The sequence below is a fragment of the Zalophus californianus genome, chromosome 6 (assembly GCF_009762305.2).
Source record: "Zalophus californianus isolate mZalCal1 chromosome 6, mZalCal1.pri.v2, whole genome shotgun sequence".
NCBI lineage: Eukaryota > Metazoa > Chordata > Mammalia > Carnivora > Otariidae > Zalophus > Zalophus californianus.
The window spans coordinates 71683085-71706952 of NC_045600.1; the positions used below are offsets into that span (position 1 = coordinate 71683085).

The window sequence follows — 23868 nt, forward strand, 5'->3', positions numbered from 1 at the left end:
GTAGAAAGCTTCAAATAACTAAAATCAGGAATGAAAGAGAGACTATTACTACTAACCTGACAAATTCTCTAGAACTTCTACATTTTTCAAAGGGTGAATATGAAAGAATCGGAGGGAAACTATTTGGTGATTTTCAAAAATGGTTATCCAGAAAGAAATGTGCAAATTTCACAATTGCCTCTTGTGAAAGAAAGGGAAATCCTCTCTGATTAAGTATTTTCTATGGACTGGCTAATGCCCTTGAAAACAGGAATAACAAAAATAGTTCTAAGAGGAAAGGGACAAGAAATTAAGTGGATATTCTTCACTGGAATATTTTTAAGTTTAATACACAGTGAAGAAGCCTGATAACCCTGCAGGCTAACATAATCAGTGTCTAGTTAACCTTCCTTTTAGACCTAACTTCTACTGCCATCTTGTGGCAATTAAAAAAATCCAAATCTATTTTACTCAAGTTATCCTCCATCTCTTGACCAGAGGTTTTCAATGACTTTCTATTGCTTAAAAAAGTTCCTCCTTATCAGTTTGAGAACAGGAATATCATTACTTGAAAAGTAGTAATATATCTCTGGATACATGGAATCAATGTCTGGAGAAAAACAAATGGCATTATATTATGCACAGAAAATGCATAATGGCATTATATTTGCAGAGAAAACCAGAAATCTGCTGGTATCTGCACAAAACATGTTGGTTTCTGACCCTTTTTTTTCCCTTCTCACCAATATAAGAGTCCCTGGGAGTGCTTCTTCCCTGCAGGCCTCTGGCTCCCTAATGGACAAATAATAAACATCAATTAATAAATATATCCCAATTCTCTGGCTTCCATATTCTGTTATTTCTCTATATCTACACATTGAAGCATATGTTGTTCTGCCAGAATAGGCATGCTAGTCCAAGAAGGATACACACTCTATTACTTCCAAAATGAATTATTACTGTTAATTCAGTCATTGAAAAGTTTGCACTACTTTCATCCCATTCATTCTGTTAGCTTCTTTTTTAATTTAATTTAATTTATTTTTAAAGATTTTATTTATTTGACAGAGACAAAGCAAGAGAGAGAACACAAGTAGGGGAGTGGCAGAGGGAGAAGCAGGCTCCCCACTGAGCAGGGGGCCCGGATGCAGGGCCGGGATCATGACCTGAGCCGAAGGCAGATGCTTAATGACTGAGCCACCCAGGCGCCCCAGATTCTCTTTTTTTATTAAGACATATTAATTTATTTTAGAGAGTGAGAGTGAGTGAGTTTGGGGAGGGGTAGAGGGAGGGAATCTTTCAAGCAGACTCCCTGCTGAGTGTGGAGCCGCACCCATCCCATGACCCATGAGAGCATGAGGTCAAGAGATCATGACCTGAGCCAAAACCGGCCCAACTGACTGAGCCACTCTGACACCCCTCTCTGTGTTAGCTTCTAACATTTTTTCTTTTTAGCACTGCCAAAAGAAAAGAGTCCAGGCATGGCACTGGATAATTTATACCAAAACCAATATAAGCTTAATATTCTTGCCTGACATCTTTGCTTTCATTTAGCATTAGAAATCAAGATAGCAGGAGGGGAAGAATGAAGTGGGGGAAATCAGAGGGGGAGACGAACCATGAGAGACGATGGACTCTGAAAAACAAACTGAGCGTTCTTGAGGGGAGGGCGGTGGGAGGATGGGTTAGCCTGGTGATGGGTATTAACACCCAGTTCTGCATGGAGCACTGGGTGTTATATGCAAATAATGAACCACGGAACACTACATCAAAAACTAATGATGTAATGTATGGTGATTAACATAACATAATAAAAAAAAAGAAAAGAAATCTCAATCTGGGAAGAGAAGGTAAATATTACTTACTTGTCTATTACTTACTTGTCCCAAACTACTAAAGCCAGATATTCTGTAAGGGATAGATTCCACTGAGGGGGACCGACTGTACAAGGTGAGACAAAAAGAAAACAAACAAACCTGTGTGAAACTTGACATAGACCTAAAGTCTCCTCAGTCCCTACCTCTGACGTGTCTAGGTATTTCTTTTATCTTCCAACTTTTGCCAGCAGTTTTCATGTGGCTGTGTAGGCTTCCTACTCACCTGACCACCTGGCTGCTATGCTGAGAACTGGGTCGTGGAGTGACTGGAAGAGAATCAAGTGAGGAATGAAGAGCTGCCATCCATGTCGTGCCCTGCCCTGCCTAGCCAACCTGTCACAAATGGGCATCTGGTTGTATGTTCTTCTCATATCATACACAAGATTAGGAAAATCTCATTATAGTCTCTGAGAGGAAACTATCCTCTATATGGGAAAAGGAGATTTATTCATCTCACATAGGTATTTGGGCAAACAAATGTTCTCTACCTGACTGTGAGGGAGAAGTAATGCCCACTGGTCGAGGTGTGGCCAACCTGCAAGGGAAAAAAAGATGAAGCTCTAAGCAGAAGTTAAGTGTCCTGTGAGAGGATCAATCAGATCATTGTCTATAGAAATAACAGCTTACTATCTGAGCGCAAATTGCTTACTATCATGTATTACAGGTATCATCTCAAAATATGGAGGCAAAGTTTCCATATGAGACTCCTTGGCTCTCTAACTCTCCAAGTGAAACCTTCTCTACTGCCCGTAATAGGAGAAATTTTGAAGTCCTCCTTTCTTCCTTCCCTCAGTGCCTTACCAAGTACTCTCAATTTTACATGTATCTATCCATCTGTTCATCCACTCATAAATCCATCATTCCTTCACTCCTGCCAACCTCTCATCCATCTCTCTAACAAGTATTTATTGTTTATACATCCTCGATCCTGAGATTACAAAGATAACTAGAATAGAGTTCCTATCTTTGAAAGGTTCACAGGCTAGTGGGAGAGACAAAAATAAATAAAAGCAATGTTTAAATGTTATGATGGGTAGAGCAGAAGTACTGAAGCATGAAAGAATACTAGACTGTAACTTCTGTGAGTGCAGGAGCCATGTCTCTTAACCCACCAATACAGGGCTGAGGTAAAAAAAACATTTAATAGTTGGTAGCTTACAGACTAACTGGTGATGTACACCCAGCACCTGGCATGGTACCTGATAAAAAAGAGGCACTTAATATTTGTTGAATAAATAATAGAACATCAAACTCTGCTTAATGAAGTCTTGACAGAGGAAATGATATGTGAGTTGAATTTTGAAGGATGAGTAGGATTTCATAAGAGTGAGCATTACATTCAAGATTTCACTTCAGCCCTTTTCAGTGAGTAACTGGAGAAGTGAAAGATAAATTCACCAACCATCTCCTCCACCTTAGAGCCCACACAGGTGTTGCAGTCAAGAGTCAAAAAAGAAGAGCAATTTTCAAACAGGGCTAGTATGGGGCCTGATAAAACTGACCTGCTTCCTTGGTACCGATTTGGAGATTCCTGTAGGTGAAAAAAATGGGAGTGAAGGAAGCTGCAGCTAGGATTAGGGTTCTAATCAATGAATGTTAACTTGCTAGATAACTAAGCTGCAATGTCCTCTAGCTGTGGTTGCTAAGATTCCCAGTAGGAGAAAAAATAGCAGCAATGTTTCCCTAGGAAATTATTAGCTTTTTTTTTTTTTTAAAGATTTTATTTATTTATTTGAGAGAGAGAGAATGAGAGATAGAGAGCACGAGAGGGAAGAGGGTCAGAGGGAGAAGCAGACTCCCCGCTGAGCAGGGAACCCGATGCGGGACTCGATCCCGGGACTCCAGGATCATGACCCGAGCCGAAGGCAGTCGCTTAACCAACTGAGCCACCCAGGCGCCCGGAAATTATTAGCTTTGACGGAATGAAATTTTAGTTCCTTTTCATAAAAACACATTGGGAATCCCAAAGACTGATTTATGTGGGAAAATATGGAGAGTCTATGGGGGAGAGAAAGGAAAATGACAGGATAAAATGTGCTAGAATAGTTATAGCAATAGGATCAATAGGAAAATCATATAAATACAAAGAACATTCTTAGGAAGAAAGAAACGTCTAGGAAATAGAGTTGGATTGGAGGAAGAGGAAGGGTCCTAAGGTGCTTTGGGATTCTTGAAGAGAAATTTTAAGTTACAACAGATGTCTCTTCAATAAGAGAGTTTCCTAAATGGTATGTCGTGACTTATTGATGTTCGAGAATGGGTTACCAGTGTGCTACATACTGATCCTTTCGGTCCTCCTAGCTCTTCTGTGGCCTTGACCATTTATTACAGTGCACTTGTATAAATATTATCAGTTATTTATGCCACGATGTGGAAAAGGTTAGGAAACATTTTCTATACAGTATCTAGTCAGCTAGATAGATGGGAAAAGTAGGAGAGAAAATAATAGTAAGGAAAACCTGTTTCATTCACCTTTAGAATGGCAAGACATTTCTTCAGTTCTCCATTTTCCTTCTTTAAGACTGACAGCTCTCTAGGCAAAAGATGGAAATAATCATCTCCAGGAGGTCATGATACAAACCCCAGTTTTTATTGTTGTTGACATCTAGTTAATGCTTACAGAGAGATGCTTGCCCCTATACAAGGTATCTCTGTCAGAGATCTAGGGATTCAGTAGACAGAGGCAGAGTTTGATGGCCGGGAGAATCAGGTGGACAAAATAAGCAGTCACTGGGTACGATTTCAGATGAGTTTACATAGAGTTCCATTTCCTCTCCACACACAACCCTGGCCTGCTGCTGTCTGAAAACGTCCATTAAGGATTCCATCTTTTGGCTTAAGATTTCCAAAATATGCTCTCCTAGAGGTAACATTTTATTTATTTATTTTTTAAAGATCTTATTTATTTATTTGACAGAGCGAGAGAGCACAATCAGGGAGAGCAGCAGAGGGAGAGTGAGAAGCAGGCTTTCAACTGAGCAGGGAGCCCGATGTGGGACTCGATCCCAGAACCCTGGGATCATGACCTGAGCTGAAGGCAGATGCTTAACCATCTGAGCCACTGAGGCACCCCTAGAGGTAACATTTTAAATGCTATCTCTCGTCTTTATCACTGAAAAGCTATGCCTGATTTCTCCAAAGAAGCAGTTTTTGACAGGGAAGTACAAAAGGAAAGCTATAAAGTGAGGAGGGCCCCTACAGGGAAGAAAGAAACAAAATGGGGGTTGAGGGGACCAAAAATTCTGTACCTGGTTTACCCAAGACAAACATAAATACATGCAGCAATGTTCGGGCTTTGCAACTGTAAGGAAATAAGGGCTACAGCTCCTCTGAAAGAAAAAAAAGCTCTCTGGTGATTTAATTTGTCACTTACATTTCCTGGTTGGTCACCGTCTGCTGTGCCTCCTGCATGGCTGCTTCTAACTTTGTAATTCTATGCTTATAAAAGGCGATGAGGAGATCTGTTTGTTTCTTCTGGAAACTCCACACCTATCAGGGAAAAATAGATCTTTGACATACACCCCCATAACTCCTTTCCCCTTAGTTCTGGCAACAAAGGGAAATCCATCAATTCATCTTTTAATACTGAGCATTTTCTTCCAGAGCATCTGGCCTAATCCATGATTCCCCAAAACTAGAGGATTCGGCAGTAAGGAAAGCGAAAGTTTCTCATTTCCAGGACAAGGACTTTTTAATATCTTAATGAGAATATTCTGGCATGGTAGAACGGTCCTTTAAAAACATAATCTTTCATCTTGAGCAAGAAGAGTGATACCAAAAAACTTTTTCAAGCTTAGAACTGGTTCTGACCTAACTTGTCTACTATTAGTCCGGACTCAACTTCCACATTACAGCTATTACAGAACACTGGTAACCAATTTACTTTCCCCAAGGTATTCACACAGGGGCACTTGCAGGCTGTTTATGTGGCTACAGTAAAGGGCAAAGAAGCACGGAAGGAGATTACCTATTCCTGAATTTTAGTTCTGGGCATGGGCAAATAAATTTTTCTTTTTTTTGCTTTGTTTTACCATTTGATATAATGATGTGCCTTTCAGGGGATCACTGAATCAGAGCAAAAGTTAATATTTAGAAAGTGTTTTAGCTTTGTCAGGCTCTACTTTTGAATACACAGCAGTATTTATGTCTCCTCTGCTTCCCTCCCTACTCAGACTAGAAACCTTTTGTCTAAGGTCCTTCCCTAGATCTTGGTACTTTTGTCATAAATTTTTTGTTCACCCTTAATTTCCAAGTTGCTTTTGCCACCTTACTATGGAATTGTTCTTAAAAGTTTATATAGGCTCTAGGCTCTTTCCTTTCCAATCAAAAGCAAACTCAACTAATTCTAGTTACATAAGATTTCATTATAGTCTTCTTTAGTTTTTTTTAAAAAGTGGTTGTTTTCATAAAAATAAAATATTATCATTTAAAAAAATCTGAACAGTGCAGCTGCAGAAAAAGCCACTCAGAATCCCAGGAGTTACTTAAAGTGGCAAGGGGTTGTGGAGCAGTAGGAGACAGTATCCCAAACATCTTAACCCATTCTTGGGAGCAGTTTGCAGTGAAATACGCCTGATCCTAACTCAATTTACTTCAAAGGTATTGGTAAACTCATTATCTACCTTTGACTCTCACAACCTATTGGTTTGTGTTATCTTTTTTTTGTCTTATCTATCTTTTATGAAACTGACTCCTTCATTTCATAGTATCTAAAGGTCTTAGTATTTTAAATTATATCTCAAGGTAATCATACAGTTGAGTAAAGGAAGTTTCTCTTTATAGAAGTATTCCACCTAAAAAATTAGCTAGGAATGACAGAATTAAATATTAGCATTTTGTAGCTCCTATTGAATTAATGGATCCATGTAAAGTTCATCATTGGCTACCATCACACAAAACAAGAGATGGAAGACTATTACGTACCTCTTGGAGGAGCACAACACTGCTATAAAATAGGCTTGCCTCCCACCCACTCTCCCACCCTCCCACCCACCCCCGGATTAAGGAAATACAAAGCACAGACCAGCATTATTAAATGACTCCACGAGGGTACAATGAACAAAATCCACACTGGGAACAACTCTGTAGGACAAAAGACCATTTTCTTCAATAACAATAAAAAAAGAGGGACACCTGGGTGGCTCAGTGGATGAAGTGTCTGACTCTTGATTTCAGCTCAGGTCATGATCTCAAGGTCTTCAGATGGAGCCCTATGTCTGGCTCTGTGCTCAGCTGGGAGCCTGCTTGAGATTCTCCCTCTCCCTCTGCCCCTCCCCTGGTGCACACACACTCTTTTTCTCTCTCTAAAATACATAAATAAATCTTGGGGCGCCTGAGTGGCTCAGGTTAAATGTCTGCCTTCAGCTCAGGTCATGATCCCAGGGTCCTGGGGTGGAGCCCCGTGTTGGGCTCTCTGCTCAGTAGGGAGCCTGCTACGCCCTCTCCCTTTGGCTCTGCCTACTTGTGCTTGTGCTCTCTCTCTCTCTCTCTCTCTGTCAAATGAATAAATAAAATCTTTTTTTTAAAAAAAGAGTTAACTATTTGGTCTTCAGAGTGCGGAAGTCAGGCATTCCAGGCACAGAGGTATGAAACTATACGGTGCATAAAAGAACTGCAAAGAACTAAATCTACCTTATAGATTAGGTAATAAATAGCCTACAAAAGAACTTACGTTGGTATATAAGATGTGAGGTAGTCATTGTGGATGTGATTGGAGAGGTCAGGAGAAACCAGACCATTAAGAGAACTAGGTGTCACTCTGAAAAATCTGAAATAATAGGTGATGAAAAGCCACCAAAGGGTCTTGAAAAGGCAGTCACATGTTCAGATTTATAATTGAAGTAGATTATTGTGGGGCTCAAAGAGAACAGATTTGAGCAGAAAAGACCCCTAAAAATGCTTCCTTATCAAAAGCAGTTAGAGGACTGTTAATAAGATATCAGAGGTACCCACTCTGAATAGGAAAACCATAGCAGCCCACCAGGTAGGAAGTTAAGTTGTTTTTTGTGGGGTTTTTTTTAAGATTTTTTATTTATTTATTTGACCGAGAGAGACACAGTGAGAGAGGGAACACAAGCAGGGGGAGTGGGAGAGGGAGAAGCAGGCTTCCTGCTGAGCAGGAGCCCAATGCGGGGCTCAATCCCAGGACCCTGGGATCATGACCTGAGCCAAAGGCAGACGCTTACTGACTGAGCCACCCAGGCACCCCGGGAAGTTAAGTTTTGAGTTGCATAATTTGTGATCAAAGCAATATTACTTCTCACACTACAACCTCCTGCTCAGTAGTGCTTTTAAAAAAACCTCAAGTATACTGATTCAGAAGTCCTAAATATTGACAGATTACCTCCTACTTCTCAGGTAAAATAATTTTAGACTAAATAAACCTTTCTTGTTCAAAGGCATCATTGATTATCTCAGTTGTTCAATTTTTAAATTCAAGTAAGGGATGAAGAACTGGTCTGGTCTATTGATGAGATCAGGCCTTGACCTGATTTTCTCAAATGGCATATGTGGTAATTACTTACGTATATGGTAGCAAAACATATGACCTCAAAGTCAGCAAGCTACTGACCATGGCCAGATGCCTGTTTTTGTAAATAAAGTTTGCTGGAACACCATGACCATTTGTGTACATACTGTCTATTGCTGCTTCTGTACTACAACAGCAGAGTTGAGTAGTTGCAACAGAGACTGTATGGCCTGCAAAGTCTGAAATATTTACTGGACTTTTAAGAAAAAGTTTATCAGGGCGCCTGGGTGGCTCAGTTGGTTGAGCGTTCAACTCTTGGTTTTGGCTCAGGTCAAGACCTCATGGGTCATGATCTCATGGGTTGTGAGATGGAGTCCCATGGGCTCTGCGCTCAGCAGGGAGTCTGCTTGAGGATTCTCTCTCTGCCCCTCCCCCCACTGAAGTGCATGCTCTCTCTCTGTAAAATAAATAAATAAATCTTTAGGGAAAAAAAAGAAGGGGCACCTGGGTGGCTCAGTCGTTAAATGTCTGCCTGCAGCTCAGGTCATAATCCCAGGGTCCTGGGATCGGGCCCCATGGGGGACTCCCTGCTCGGCGGGGAGCCTGCTTCTCCCTCTCCCACTCCCCCTGCTTGTTCCTTCTCTCTCTGTCTCTCTTTCTCTCTGGCAAATAAATAAATAAATAAATAAACAAAATCTTTTAAAAAATCAATTAAAAAATTAAAAAAAGAAAAAGTTTATCAACCCCACACTAAATTTATGAAAGTCTTTATATATCCATTTCTGTCTTTTTCTCTGAATTTTTTTGTGTGTGAATTTATATCTTTCCCTCTTTTTCTTTCAATCTCTCCTATTTCCTACTCTATTCAATGTCCTATTTTGTCTGTTCTTCCTATTTATATTTATTTAATGGACATTGGGGTCAGTTGTTCTTAATTTTAAGATGGATGGGCCCAAAGAATGGGAGAAAATGTATGCAAATCGGAGCACCTGGGTGGCTCAGTTGGTTAAGCAGCTGTCTCTGGCTCAGGTCATGATCTCTGGGTCCTGGGACTGAGCCCCGCATTGGGCTCCCTGCTCAGTGGGGGAGTCTGCTTCTCTCTCTGCCCCTCCCCCCACTCGTGCGTTCTTTCTTGCACGCTCTCCCTCTGTCAAATAAATAAATAAAATCTTAAAAAAAAATAAAATGTATGCAAATCATATATCTGGCAAGAGACTTGTACCTAGATAGAATACATAAAGAACTCTTACAACTAATAGCATAAAGACAATCCAATTTAAAAATGGGCAAAGGATCTGAATAGACATTACTTTAAGGAAGATATATAAATGGCCAGTACCACATGAAAAGATGCTCAACATCATTTGTCATCAGAGAAATCCAAATCAAAACCACAATGAGATACCACAGATAAAAACAAGAGTTGGTGAGTATATGGAGGAATCAAAACCCTCATACACTGCAGGTAAAAATGTAAAATATTGCAGGCATTTGAGAAAACAGTCTGGCACAAAACCAGACAGGGAGACAAACCATAAGAGACTCTTACCCTCAGGAAACAAACTGAGGGTTGCTGGAGTGGAGGGGGTGGGAGGGATGGGGTGGTTTGGTGATGGACGTTGGGGAGGGTATGTGTTATGGTGAGCACGGTATATTGTGTAAGACTGATGAATCACAGACCTATATCCCTGAAACAAACAATACATTATATGTTAATTAAAAAAAAAACGGTCTGGCATTTCTTCAATAATTTAAACATAGAGTTACCACTTGACCCACTAGTTAACTCCTACATATATATCCAAGAGAAATGAAAATATATGCCCACACAAAAACTTGTACACAAATGTTAATAGCAGAATTATGCATAATAGCCAAAAAGTGGAAACAACCCAAATATCTCTCAACTGATGAATGAATATGTGAAATGTATACCCATCTATACAATGCAATATTATTTGGTCATAAAAAGGAGTGAAGTATTAATGAAGTCTTAATACATGCTACAACATGGATGAATCTTAGAAACATCATGCTTAGTGAAGGCAGTCACAACAGATCATACATTGCAAAATTCAATATTTATGAAATGTCCAGAATAGGCAAACCTATAGGGATAGAAAGTAAATTAGTGACTGCCTAGGGCTGGGGAGGGTATAGAGGATTTGGAAAGTGCCTGCTAATGGATACAGGGTTTCTTCTGGGGGTAATAAAAATGTTCTAAAATTAGGTAGTAGTGACTGCATAATTATGTGAATATACTAAAAACACTGAAATACATACTTCAAAGGGGTGAATTTGGTATGTAAAGTATATGTCTATAAAGTTGTTATTTAAAAGCTAGGCAGGGGGTGCCTGGGTGGCTCAGTCGATTAAGCCTTCAGCTCAGGTCATGATCCCAGGGTCCTGCGATGGAGCCCCACATCAGGCTCTCTGTTCAGCAGGAGTCTGCTTCTCCCTCTCACTTTCTCTCTGTGTTCTCCCTCTCTCTCTCAAATAAATTAAAAAAAAAAAAAAAGAAAAAAGCTAGGCAGGTATTTTATACTTCCCTTTGAAAACAACTTAAAAATACAAAATTCTTTCTACTTATATGATCTTTATTTTCCTGTAGGTTTGTGACCTTCCATAATCTACTATGAGTTTTTTTCCACATTATTCTTTAAACTAATATAGTACTTTACAGCTTTCAGAATGCTTTCATAGACTTATTTCATTGGATCTTTATAAGAACCTAGATGAGTATTATTATTTCACATTACATGTGAGGGCGTATGAATGAATCAAAGAAAGTTTAAGCTAGCAGGCAGATTTAGTTTCAATATTTCTACTTCAATAATTTTCTCAGTATTACCACTTTACCATATTTCATATACTACATTAAGGGAAAACTCAGTAGGAAAGATTACTCAATTAATTCTTTCAAAAAGTATTTACTGGGGCACCTGGGTGGCTCAGTCCGTTAAGCATCTGCCTTCGGCTCAGGTCATGATCCCAGGGTCCTGGGATCGAGCCCCGCATCAGGCTCCCTGCTCCGTGAGGGAGCTCTGCCTGCTGCTCTGCCTACTTGTGCACTTCTCTATCTCTCTGTCAAATAAATAAATAATTCTTTTAAAAAAAAAAAGTATTTACTGAATCCTACTATGTTCTGGTACTATGTCAGGAGCTTATAGAAAAGATGGATAAGATTAATTAATACTGCCCCTATTCTCATGGAATGATGCAGATGAGCAAACAGAAAATTATAATATAATACAGCAATATGGTATTGTATTGTAAGTACTGTGTGTACTTATCCCTGTATATGTTTGGGGACAAGAATATTCTAGACAGATGAACAGCATGTACAAAGGCCCAGAAACAACAGAGAAAATAATTTATATAAACAATTAAAATAAATTCACTGTGTCTATATTATAGTTGGGGGTTGGGGGACAGGGTAAGAGATGAGACTAAGAAGATAAGCAGGGACCAAAACAGGTCTGGCTGTCTGGGACATGTTAAAGGTTGGACTTTATTCCCAGAACAACAGTTGTACTGAATGGTTTTAAAGTAGGGAAATGAACTGATCATAGCTATATATTTTTTAAAGATTTCATTTATTTATTTGAGAGACAGAGAGCAAGAGAACATGAGGAGGGACAAAGGGAATGGGAGACTCAAGCAGACATGGAGCCCATCTCACCACCCTGAGATCACCACCCAAGCAGAAACCAAGAGTTTATCAATTAAATGACTATGCCACCCAGGCACGCCCTGATCATACCTATATTTAGAATGATTTCCTGGCTTGGGCACCTGGGTGGCTCAGTCGTTAAGTGATTGCCTTTGGCTCAGGTCATGATCCCGGAGTCCCAGGATTGAGACCAGCATCAGGCTCCCCACTCAGTCAGGAGTCGGCTTCTCCCTCTGACCCTCCCCCCTCTTATGCTCATTCTCTCTCACACACACAAATAAATAAATAAAATCTTAAAAAAAAAAGAATGATTTTCTGGCTTCAATATGGAGAATTGATACGAAAAGAAAAGACTAGAGGTCAAAAGATCTGTTAGGAAGCTACTACAATAATCCAGGATAGAAACAACGATGAATTGGGGCGCCTGGGTGGCTCAGTTGGTTAAGCGACTGCCTTCGGCTCAGGTCATGATCCTGGAGTCCCGGGATCGAGTCCCACATCAGGCTCCCAGCTCAGCAAGCAGCCTGCTTCTCCCTCTGACCTTCTCCCCTCTCATGCTGTTTCTCTCTCTCTCTCTCAAATAAATAAATAAAATCTTTAAAAAAATAAAAAAAAAGAAACAATGATGAATTGAACTAGAAGGCTGGAGATAAAGTAGAAAGATTCAGGGTTTTTTTAAAGATTTTATTCATTTATTTTGGTGGGGGAGGAAGTGCACGTGCACACAAGAGTGGGGGGAGGGGCAGAGAGACAGGGTGAGAGGGAGAATGTTAAGCAGACTCTGCGTTGAGCATGGAGCTCGACATGGGACTAGATCTCACAACCCTGAGATCATGACCTGAGCTAAAATCAAGAGTTGGATGCACAATCAACTGAGCCACCAAGGTACTCTGAAAGATTCAAGTATTTTAGACAGACAGAAATAATATGATTTAATAATGGATTGGAAATGCAAAGAGAAGGGCGCCTGGGTGGCTCAGTCATTGAGCGTCTGCCCTCAGCTCAGGTCATGGTCCCAGGTCCTGGGATTGAGCCCCGCGTGTTGGGCTCCCTGCTCAGTGGGAAGCCTGCTTCTCCCTCTCCCACTCGCCCTGCTTGTGTTTCCTCTCTTGCTGTGTCTCTCTCTGTCAAATAAATTAAAAAATCTATTTAAAAAAAAAAAGGAAATGCAAAGAGAGGAAGGAATCAAGAATGACTTATAGATTTTTGGTTTGGTCATTCTGTGGATGGTAGTTATTTACCATGAGAAAGAATAGCCTGTTCTGTGTGTACATGAAGGGTGGGCCAGGTGGAGGGGTCTTAAGAATACTGAGTTAAGTTTGGGACATATGGAATTAGTGAAGATATCAAGTCAGCAAATGGATATATGCCTCAGGTTGGTGGGGGCAGGGAGCACTCATTCATTCAGCAAAGATTTACTGAGTGATTCCTAGGTAGCTAAACTGTGATCTTTGCATGGGATACAATGATGAACAAAACAAAGCCAGTCTCTGCCTCTTTGGAGCTTACAGTCTATGGAACATATAATAAGCACCTCAAAAATTGCAAATTATCCAAGTGTTATTAAGGAAACAAAAAGGTTTCTAGGACAGGGGCACCTGGGTGGCTCTTGATTTCGGCTCAGGTCATGATCTCAGGTCCTGGGATGGAGCCCTGATTCAGGCTCACTGCTCTGCTTCTTTCCCTCTCCCTTTTCCTCTGCCCCTCCCTCCGCTCTCACACACTCTCTCCCTCTCTCCCTAAAATAAATAAATAAATACATTTTTTTTAAAGATTTTATTTCTTTATTTGACAGAGAGAGACACAGCGAGAGAGGGAACACAAGCAGGGGGAGCAGGAGAGGGAGAAGCAGGCTTCCCGCAGAGCAGGGAGACCGACTTGGGGCTCAATCCCAGGACCCTAGGATCACAACCTGAGCCGAAGGCAGATGCTTAATGACTGAACCACCCAGGCGCCCCTAAATAAATAAATCTTAAAAAAAAAAAAAAGGTCTCTAGGACAGAGCATAAAGGGGAGGTACCCATTTTAAATACAGCAGTCAGAGAAGGCTCCATTTAAGCTGAGATCTTTACTGGACATAATAGAATTGGAAGTGATCCCTATGCTGATGATAACTGAAGCATGGGAGTAGATGAGATTATCCATGGAGAGTGTAAGTGTCTAGTATAGAACTTGAGACATATAACTATTCAAGAGATGGACAGAGGAAGATAACTACAAAAGAGAGAAAAGTTGGTTACAATAGCCAAAGAAAGAATATTTTAAGGGGGAGAGAGTGGGCCTAGATTGCTGCTGAGAAATCAAGTATGGTAACAACAACAAAAAAGTATCCATTGGGTTTGATAACAAGGAAGCTGTTAATATCCCTAGCAAGAACAATTTCAGTGAGATAGTCTAAATGAAGCCAGACTGCAGAGGGTTGAGAAGAGGTTTGGGAGGTGAAGAAGTGAACAGAATGTAGACACATACCTACCAATGCACTCCAATGTGTTTCTCTTTCTGAAGATTCTCCACAATATGCTTTTGTGAGTGTCATCAATAATCCTCAGGTTGCCAAATTCAGTCCTCCCTCCTTTGCCCTCATCTTCATGTCTCAACATTTGACCCAGCTGGTCATTTCTTCCTTCTCGAAACATTTCCCTTTCTTAGTTTCTGTGATACCATACTCTCCTTGCTTCCACTCACTCACTGCTACTCTTTGCTAACTTCTCTTCCTCCTCTACCTGATCACTAAATGTTGAAGGGGCTCCTTCCCTGGGTGATCTCATTCAGTCCCAAGGCTTTAAGAACATTCTATATCCTAATGAGTTCCATATTTATATCTCTATCCTTGACCTGTGCCCTCAGCTTCAGAATAGTAACTTTATCCACCTTTGTGATTTCTCCTCCTGGAACCCTAACAAGCATCTGTAACCTAATACATCCAAAATGGTATTTTCCCTCAAAAGGTCTTTTCAGCCTTGGTAAAGAGTATAATTATCCCATAAATTTGTCTTGTTTTGCTCAAGACAAAAACCCAGATGTCTTCCTCAAATCCTTTCTTTTTCTCATCTTCCACATCCAAATCAACAACAGTTCTACCAGTTCTTCCTAGAAAACATCTCAGATTTGATTACCCCTCTCCATTTCTATTCCTACCACTTTAGCTCAAGAAGTCTTACTTAGATTTCTCCCATAGCCTCTTACGTGGTCTCCCTGCTTCTACTCTTAACTTCTCTATGGTCCATTCTCCACTCAGCAGCCAGATTCCCTTTTAAAATTATATATCAGATAATGCCATTTCTGTGCTTAAAACCCTTCAGGGGTGTCCACTGTGACTTAGAAGAAAATCTAAATTCCTTACCATGGCCTACAAGTCCCTATTATATAGGTTCAAGCCTCTCTCTCTGACCTCACCTTGAACCATTTCCACCTCCCTCCCAGCCTTAATGTGCATTCATTCATTTAACAAACATTTCTTATTCACTTAATTTGTGCCAGGTACCTCATTGGCCATTGGGCAATACAAAGTTGATACCTGCCTTTCAAAAGTTTCAGTTAAGTGAGAGAAACAGACATAAGAACAAATAAATTAAAACAATTTTGCAGAGGTAAGAAAGAGCAAGGGTTATAGGATTACAAAGGACAGTGCAAAAATCTGCCTACAGGAATCACGGAAGGTTTTACTGAAGAAGGAACAATTACTGGATGCATTTGAAAGATGACTAGTTATGGATAAGGGTGCAGTCTATGACCTAGGATTAGAAGAAAGCTCACAGGCCTATAGGAGGCTCTCTAATCCCCAAAGATACTTAGATAGTTTTATCTAGAGGTGAGTAAAGATTTCAAAACAGGAAGTTTTAACTATTGGCCATGGAGTAGTACAGCAGAAAAATGTCCTTGGCAGGTCATTACAGAGATCTGGGATGATTAAAACACAAGTGGATATTTAGATCAATATGACATTCAATCATTTAACAATTTTTGAGTGTCTATTACATATTAAGAACTATCCAAAGAGCTGGGTGTATAACAACAAACAAAACCTACCAAATCTCTGAATTTATGGAGCCTACATTCCAGTGCAGGATTCAGACAATAAATAAGTATATATTAGAGATAAGAGTTATAATGAAAAATAAAGCAGGGTAAGAATTAGACAGTGCTGGGGCTACCATTTGATATATGAGAGTCAGTAAAGGTCTGACTGAGAAAGAAAAATCTGAGCTGAGGCCTGAATGAGGAAATCTAGATATTAGTTGGATCAGTTTTTCAACTTCACAGACTAGGAAAACACATTTTCAGACATTGCTGACTTCACCAAACTGGCCCTTCACTAAGGTGATGATTAACTGACACTTTCCATTTATTTTATCTTGATTATTTGACCATGTGTAATTGGTCTCCTGATTAGGCAGGTTAGAATTCAGACTACATATAATTTCTCTACTGATCATTAGCTAATCCTGAGTTTAGTTATTAACCAAAAGTCTGCTCTTTCTCTTGCTCACGTGACCTTGTTTACATTTCTCCTTGAGTCTCAGCTAGATTTTATCTCCCCATAATGTTAAATAGTATCTCAAATATGATGGCTCACCCAAGCAACTAAAAGCATAATGCAGCGAAAGCTTTAATTCCCCTTCCTCTATTTCCGGAGTTAGGATTGAAGGGTGAGACACCAACAAAAAATTAAATCTACTATCTTCAGCCAGAACATGACAAAGGATCATCTTCACATTAAGGAAAGGACTACTCTTCTAAGAATGAGAAGTAAGAGTACAGAAAAAAAAACAGTGATAAAATTTCTCAAGAAACATACCAAGATAGAAATCCCATTAAACTATAAAATAATCTCAGTGGAGAACTGGAGAGTGGAAGGAGAAAACCAAAGTTTTTACAATTTGGGAACACTCAAATGGTTATTCTGTCTTCTCTCCACTTCCTACCACATTCCTATTGCTCTTGACCAAGTCAATGGTATGCAAACATATGATGCATCAGGAAAGAAAAATATTTTCTAAAATTCAGGCAACCAATTCTAAACACGAAAAGAATTAAATATATATGCATTACTAAAAAAGATTACTGAAAAATGAGACTGGGGAACAAGAAATCCCATCTTGAACATAGGTCTTTAAGCAAAAGTTTGAGAGCTAGCCCACTAAATCCACTGACTACAGGGTCAGGCCTATATATCCAAAGCAATTTTTAGAAGATTCATTAGACTGCACAGAAAGATGATAAAGCTTTTAGAACCTTCTTTATTCTTTTTTGGGGGTGGGGGGAGGAGCTGAGGGAGAGGGAGAGAGAGAATGTTAAACAGGCTCCATGCCCAGTGTGGAGCCAGATGGAGGTTTGATCTTACAATCCTGAGATCATGAGCTGAGCCATTATCGAGAGTCAGACACCCAACCAACTGAGCCACCCAGGTATCCCTAGAGCCTTCTTTATTCTTAAAAATTATTTAATAGAACCAAGAAGTATAAGGCAAGATATCAGCTACATAGTGGTTTTTACAGTCTATCACAGGTTTGGGGTCAGTAAAAAAGTTAACTGTTGAGATTTGTATCATTAGGTAAGAAAGCAAATGAACAGTCAATTCTCTCCATTGTGTACAAATACAAAAATACTGTGTACAAATAAATCAAAGAGAATCTTTGATTTAAAAAAAATAAGATGCAGGGTCGCCTGGGTGGCTCAGTCGTTAAGCGTCTGCCTTCGGCTCAGGTCATGATCCCAGGGTCCTGGGATCGAGCCCCGCATCGGGCTCCCTGCTCGGCGAGAAACCTACTTCTCCCTCTCCCACTCCCCCTGCTTGTATTCCCTCTCTCGCTGTGTCTCTCTCTGTCAAATAAATAAATAAAATCTTAAAAAAAAAAAGATGCAATTAGAATTTGCCTGGTGAATCTGATTTTCTTCATTTTTGTTTCTCATACCTGAGAGATGTGACTAAAATACTGCAAAGCTGTCTCCACGGGGCTTTTGAAGTATATCTTCTCCTGAGGTTTCAGCTATGAAGAGATTAAGACAAACACTGAGCATATCCACAATGGAATGAAATAAGATACTGACAAATATGGCAAAGGCTGTATCACTCTTTCTAAAGCATCTGGTATTATTCCACTATGCTAAGTATGAGGAAGCTCACCACTGTCCTAGGAGATGTCGATTTTATGTTCTAATCCTCCTTACCTCATGCTTCTATAGCAGCCTCCCACAAACAATTCTATCTGTTGTTTAACCGTTCCCCCTTTTTTTACAATTGCTATCTGTGAGTTTTGTTTCTTTTCTTTCTTTTTTTTAAATTTCAGTGCTTAGTCACTCATTAACTGTACTCCCTGTATACTTCCTACAGACCAGGAATGGGATAAGATAGTTTGTGGCAGGGGGAGAAAAACTTACATTATCAGAAAGAGCCAGATGCTTGCAAGCAGTTCCACAAACAGCACATTTTTCTAGGGGGAAAGGGAAAAAAAGTTTGGTTCTTACGGGCAAGAGGTAAGATCTTCCTAAAGTACATGGTAACTGTCAAGTAGGCTAGCAAGAAACAGGTTCTTACTGAATTTAGGATATTTTTGTACTATAAAGGACATCATCTTGAGCTCTGTTCTCAAAATCAGTATTTCCAAACTTGTATGTTGATGACAAGTACGGCTTTCACACTGTAGCTCTACCCATCTCCTCTTTTTTTAAAAAAAGATTTATTATCTATTTTGAGAGAGAGAGAGTGCACACATTGGGGGAGGGGCAGAGGGAGAGAGAGAGGGAGACAGACTCTCCAGCAGACTGCCCACTGACCTGGGAGCCCGAAATGGGGCTTGATTCCAAGACCCTGAGACCATAACCCAAGCTGACACTTAACTGACTGAGCCACCCAGGCGTCCCTGCCCATCTCCTCTTTATGAATTCCCAGTTTTCTTCTGCAGATGAGGGGGCAGCAAAAGTACTAGAGTAAACTTATGAGAGTACTAGGAAGAACACAAGAGTACCAGTGGTTTCAACTGTAGGTTGCTCTTTTTTTTCCCCATCTACCCGACAGTAGGCACACTGTAGATACTATAAGAAACTCCCCAATTATTCCTGCCCTGTTCTCACTTTGTTAATATTCCCGGAACTTGCTTTGAAGCTCTCCTGCTCTCATTCTCTAATTAACCCAATCTGAAAGATGTAAAAATTAAAATTCCTAATCCTTCTCTAAATTTTGGTAGCGGTGCTGGTTATTGGTTAAGATAAATGCCACATCAAGAGAAAACATCACATGACACAGGCTTCACCGAGACAAACCTCTCCAAGGTGAGCTGCTGTTACCATAGTAAACAGTTTTGTTACTTTAGCAGATAAGTTAAAAGGGTCACGAGATCCATATAAAGAAAAAAAAAAAGCTTCTCCAGAGGCTAGTAACCTCCCTCTTCTTTCCTTGAGGACTAAAGGTTTTTCCCAGTCTTCCCTCCATATTATTGCCAGATTGAGCTAGCAAGTACAAAATGCAAAACAAAGAAACTTCCCCAACTCTCTATCACCTGCAGGATAAAGTTCAGGCTCTTCAGTCTTGTATATAGAACTTTCCATCATCTGTCCGTTGCCTACCTCTCTAGCCTCATCTCTTAACCATTTCTTACTTTATTCTCTATGCTCTACCAATCCTAATGATGTGTAGCCCCCTGCACTATGGGTTTATAAGGGTTTATAATGTGGTATGCCTTTATATATACTGTTCTCTTAAACTAGAATGATCTTCCCTGCCTTATCCACTTGGCAACTCCAGTTTATTATTCAAAACTCTACTGAAGCAACAGCTCTTCTAAGAAATCTTTCCCTGATCAAAGCACCCTATCCTAAGTCCCTCTCCTGGGCTATTTCTATACCTTGTATGCATTTTAGCATGAAAAAAAACCTTAAATTCAAGTCTCATTTCTAAGACTTAATAGCTGCAAGAAGTTGGTCAAATCACTTATCCTATCTGAACCATTCCTCATTTGTAAATGGGTCTACTAATAACTACCTCCTGGGACTGTGGTAAGGATACATAAAATTCATACATGTGGAAAATACTTTTTATTTTTTTTTAAAGATTTATTTCCTTATTTTAGAGAGAGAGAGAACACAAGCGGGGACAGGGGCAGAGGGAGAAGGAGAGGGAGACAAGCAGATTTCCCGCTGAGCAGGGAGCCAATTTGGGGTTCAATCCCAGGACCCTGAGATCATGACCTGAGCCGAAATCAAGAGTTAAACGCTCAACCGACTGAGCTATCCAGGCGCCCCTGGAAAATACTTTTTATTTTATTTTATTTTTTTAATATTTTATTTATTTGAGAGAGAGGGAGAGAACACGAGTGGGGTGAGGGGCAGAGGGAGAAGCAGACTCCCCACAAAGCAGGGAGCCCGACATGGGGCTTGATCCTGGGACTCCAGGATTATGACCTGAGCTGAAGGCAGATGCCTAACCGACTGAGCCACCCAGGCTCCCTGGAAAATACTTTTTAAATTGCAAATGTATCACTACCACCACCACCACCACCACCATTATCATCATCATCATCATCATTTCTAATCAAATTGATTTCACAGGCTAGACCCCTTCCCATCAGAAATGACTCTTGTTATCAACCAAACTTTCCCCAATTCCTATTCATTACACTTATTTTTTTCTCTATTCTCTAATTAGTCTGATAACCTGTGGTTTTCCCTGTCACAGGTCTCAAAACACTGACAAGTACTTTTGGTGTTCAAGTATTAGATATTCCATTTGCTAAATTATTCTTTATTAATGGGTGCCTCAAATGTCCATAATCAATGGCTTCCTACTGTATCCATACTAACTTTGGCCCAATATGTGATTTTTATCCCAAGTCACACAGAGAAATGGCTAATCATTATTTCTAGATTGAAAACATTTTTGCCTGAATCTGAAAACAGTTAAGGCACTCACCCAGAGTCACACACTTTTTACAGAAAATATGGCCACAGCTGGTGACAAAGAAATGGTCCCCATCTTTTCGGAAACACTGGTTGCAGTGAAACCAATCCATTCTGGAACAAAGAGAAAGAGGAAAAATAACTTGGAGCATAATATAATTATGGCTGTTCCAAAATCTATGTAACAATGTTTGCTTAGCTTCTGTTATCTTTTGGTGATATAGGCACTATTATTGTGGGTATTCCAGTTGGTTGTATGGAAGTACATACACCTCTGAAGTGAAAAAAAGCAGACCACAAACTATGTTATACCATTTTTAAAAAAGAAAAAATACATATATATTTAGAAAAGTAATGGGACAATGAGATTTTTTTTTTGAATGGTAAGATGATGGGTATTTGTGTGTGTGTGTGTGTGTGTGTGTGACCTTTACATTTTTTTTGTTTTCCAAGTTTTCTGGATTAATTCATGTACTAATTTGTAATCAGAAAAAAAAATCTTAAAAAAAAACAAACACATCCATTTCTTTCCTAATAGTTCCCTGTGATACAGTGAGGTGGAACAAGGAGGAAATAGTGGACCAAATAATAGATCTCATATTAGCCACTCAGGACATATTTTATCTAAGGGAAACATGGTTTGTGAATGATAATGTTGCCTCAGCTTGTACACTTTCCCTTCTACTCTACAGACACTCAGAATCATAGATCTGGAAAGGGCTTCAAAAATCATTTAACATTTTGTCCAATGCCATCATTTTTCAAAAGATATACTGGATGTTCACAGAAATTCAATGACTTGTCCAAAGTTCCATCTTTAGTTAACGTCAGCTCTAGGATTAGAACTCAAGTCTTCTTACTCCCTGTGTCAGGCTCTTGCTACCACATCAAGTAAGCCTTTGTGTTAGAGAGGGCAACCATACATCCTGTATTTTCTGCCAATACTAATCCCATCCATATAATTGGTGAGATACATAATTATGTAAATGTGACTTTGTAAGATGTTTAAATGAAGAAATTGACATATTACAAAACATTAAAAAGATTTTTAAATGAAAAAATTGACATTAAAAAAACCCACATTTTAACACATTAAAAAAACATAAGTGAGCTGAAACATATTGAGCTGTAATTAGTTTATACATATAATGAATTCACATGTTTTGTTCCATGAATATGTTATTTAAGAATATAGTATCTATTAGTTTGATTTCCTTTAAAATTACATTAGGAAAATAACCCAAACAGAAGGTAACATTTTCTTCTCCACCTAGGTCTTTTCTTTAAAAACGTTTTTTAAGCAGCTTATGGAGAGGTTCGCTAAAAAAATGATGGCTAGTTTGCACCACACTTTAACATTTTTGTCACAAAAAACAAGATTCACAATAAAAACTTGCTGAATAATCAGTTCAATGCAAAGGCATTATACAGGGCCATGAGCTTTAGATTTCGATTTATTGCTCACAATACACTAACTTCTACCAGGAGGTGAGTCTGAAGAACTACTGAAAAGGCCCGACTAAATATACCCTGCTTTGTATAAGGGCAGCGACAACAGTGTTAATCAAATGAGTTGTCCACAGGAAACCCCTTATAAGAAGGGCAGTTAAGGGCTTGTGAGGGCAAGACTTGCGGGACTTCTAGAGGTGATGGCGATTTAGCGGTCTCATGACCACTAGTTCTTTTCTAGCTGCATTCCCTACCCGCTTGGGCGCCACGATCTCAGAGGCCCTCGGATCTCACCGAAATCATCCAGTTCTCCTCACGAAGAGCTGGAAATGGCGGGAAAATACACAGCAAGCCTAGCACCAGCCAGAAGCAAGAGGCTGGGAGTGGCCGCGACGGCTCGTGAGAGGCGTGGGCGGGGCTCGAGGCGGGGGGGCTGAGTGGGCGGGGCCCGGGGCGTGCGTGAGGCGTGGGCGGAGCCCACGGCCGCGTACTAAGCTGGAAAGTTGGGTTCGCGGTAGCAGGCGAGAGGCAAGGGTGCCTCTTCTTGATAGTTGGGGAAAATTTACCTCGTTTAAGAATGGGAACAAATGAGGCATATGGCCTAATTCCATACAAGTTACTGTGGAAACAAGGTAAGAGTAAACCTAATAATATTCCTATAGATAATAACACACTAGAAAAATGTGGTCACAGAGCAGATGAAAATTTCAACCACTTTTTAGTGAAGTAAAATAATGGATATTTTGAAAGAATAGCATAAATCAGAAAAAAAGCTAAAAAGTGATATGGATAGAGAATATATTAAATAAGAACCAACAAATCTCAGGAAAAAATTTATAACTTTTTTCAGAAATAAAAGAATGAGAAAACACAATTAATGGCTGAAAGAATAGTTTTTCTTTTAAAAAAAGGTAAAATATTTTAAGAGAAAGTGATAGATACAGAAAACAAGCAAAAGAAATTTTACACACACACACTCAAACACATTTATTCGTCCGAGGAAAACCAGAGAGCAGTGTAGTAGAACAAATATTTAAAACAAAATTTGGAACAAATTTTCCTGAAATAAAATAAGACTTAAGTCTGCATATCTAAAGGGCACACCGTATATAGGAGAAAACTGACCCAGAACAGTCAAAACCAAAATATTTTTTTAAAAGATTTATTTATTTTGAGAGAGTGAGAATGAGAGAGCGAGAGAGAGAGTACATGAGAGGGGGGAGGAGGGTTAGAGGGAGAAGCAGGCTCCTCGCTGAGCAGGGAGCCCGATTCGGGACTCGATCCCGGGACTCCAGGATCATGACCTGAGCCGAAGGCAGTTGCTTAACCGACTGAGCCACCCAGGCGCCCCCAAAACATTTTTTTTTTAAGATTTTAATTTTTTGAGAGAGAGAGAGATCACGAGCTGCGGGGAGGGGTAGAGGGAGAAGCGAGCTCCCCGCTGAGCAGGGAGTGGGGCGTGGGACTCCATCCCAGGACTCTGGGATTATGACCTGAACCGAAGGCAGATGCTTAACCAGCAGAGC

The 23868-nt window shown here is 39.9% G+C and overlaps 1 protein-coding gene across 2 annotated transcripts in view; it reads right to left on the minus strand.

Annotated features, from left to right (window-relative positions):
- Nucleotides 1-22726, minus strand: part of RNF212B (ring finger protein 212B) — a 29800-nt gene extending 7074 nt beyond the window's left edge. Inside the window, exons 1-11 of one of the 2 annotated variants that reach the window (XM_027569145.1) lie at nucleotides 22637-22726; nucleotides 20907-21007; nucleotides 18380-18432; nucleotides 17914-17988; nucleotides 5230-5345; nucleotides 4329-4389; nucleotides 3359-3387; nucleotides 2345-2391; nucleotides 2080-2122; nucleotides 1860-1920; nucleotides 723-771 (exon numbers count right to left, since the gene is read on the minus strand). In XM_027569145.1, the coding sequence (XP_027424946.1) occupies nucleotides 723-771; nucleotides 1860-1920; nucleotides 2080-2122; nucleotides 2345-2391; nucleotides 3359-3387; nucleotides 4329-4389; nucleotides 5230-5345; nucleotides 17914-17988; nucleotides 18380-18432; nucleotides 20907-21006 (634 nt within the window). In that variant the 5' untranslated portion in view covers nucleotide 21007; nucleotides 22637-22726. Of the gene's footprint in view, nucleotides 1-722; nucleotides 772-1844; nucleotides 1921-2079; nucleotides 2123-2344; nucleotides 2392-3358; nucleotides 3388-4328; nucleotides 4390-5229; nucleotides 5346-17913; nucleotides 17989-18379; nucleotides 18433-20906; nucleotides 21008-22636 lie in introns of both variants that reach the window. The other variant, XM_027569143.1, reaches the window with a different exon arrangement.
- Nucleotides 22727-23868: the final 1142 nt, after the last annotated feature.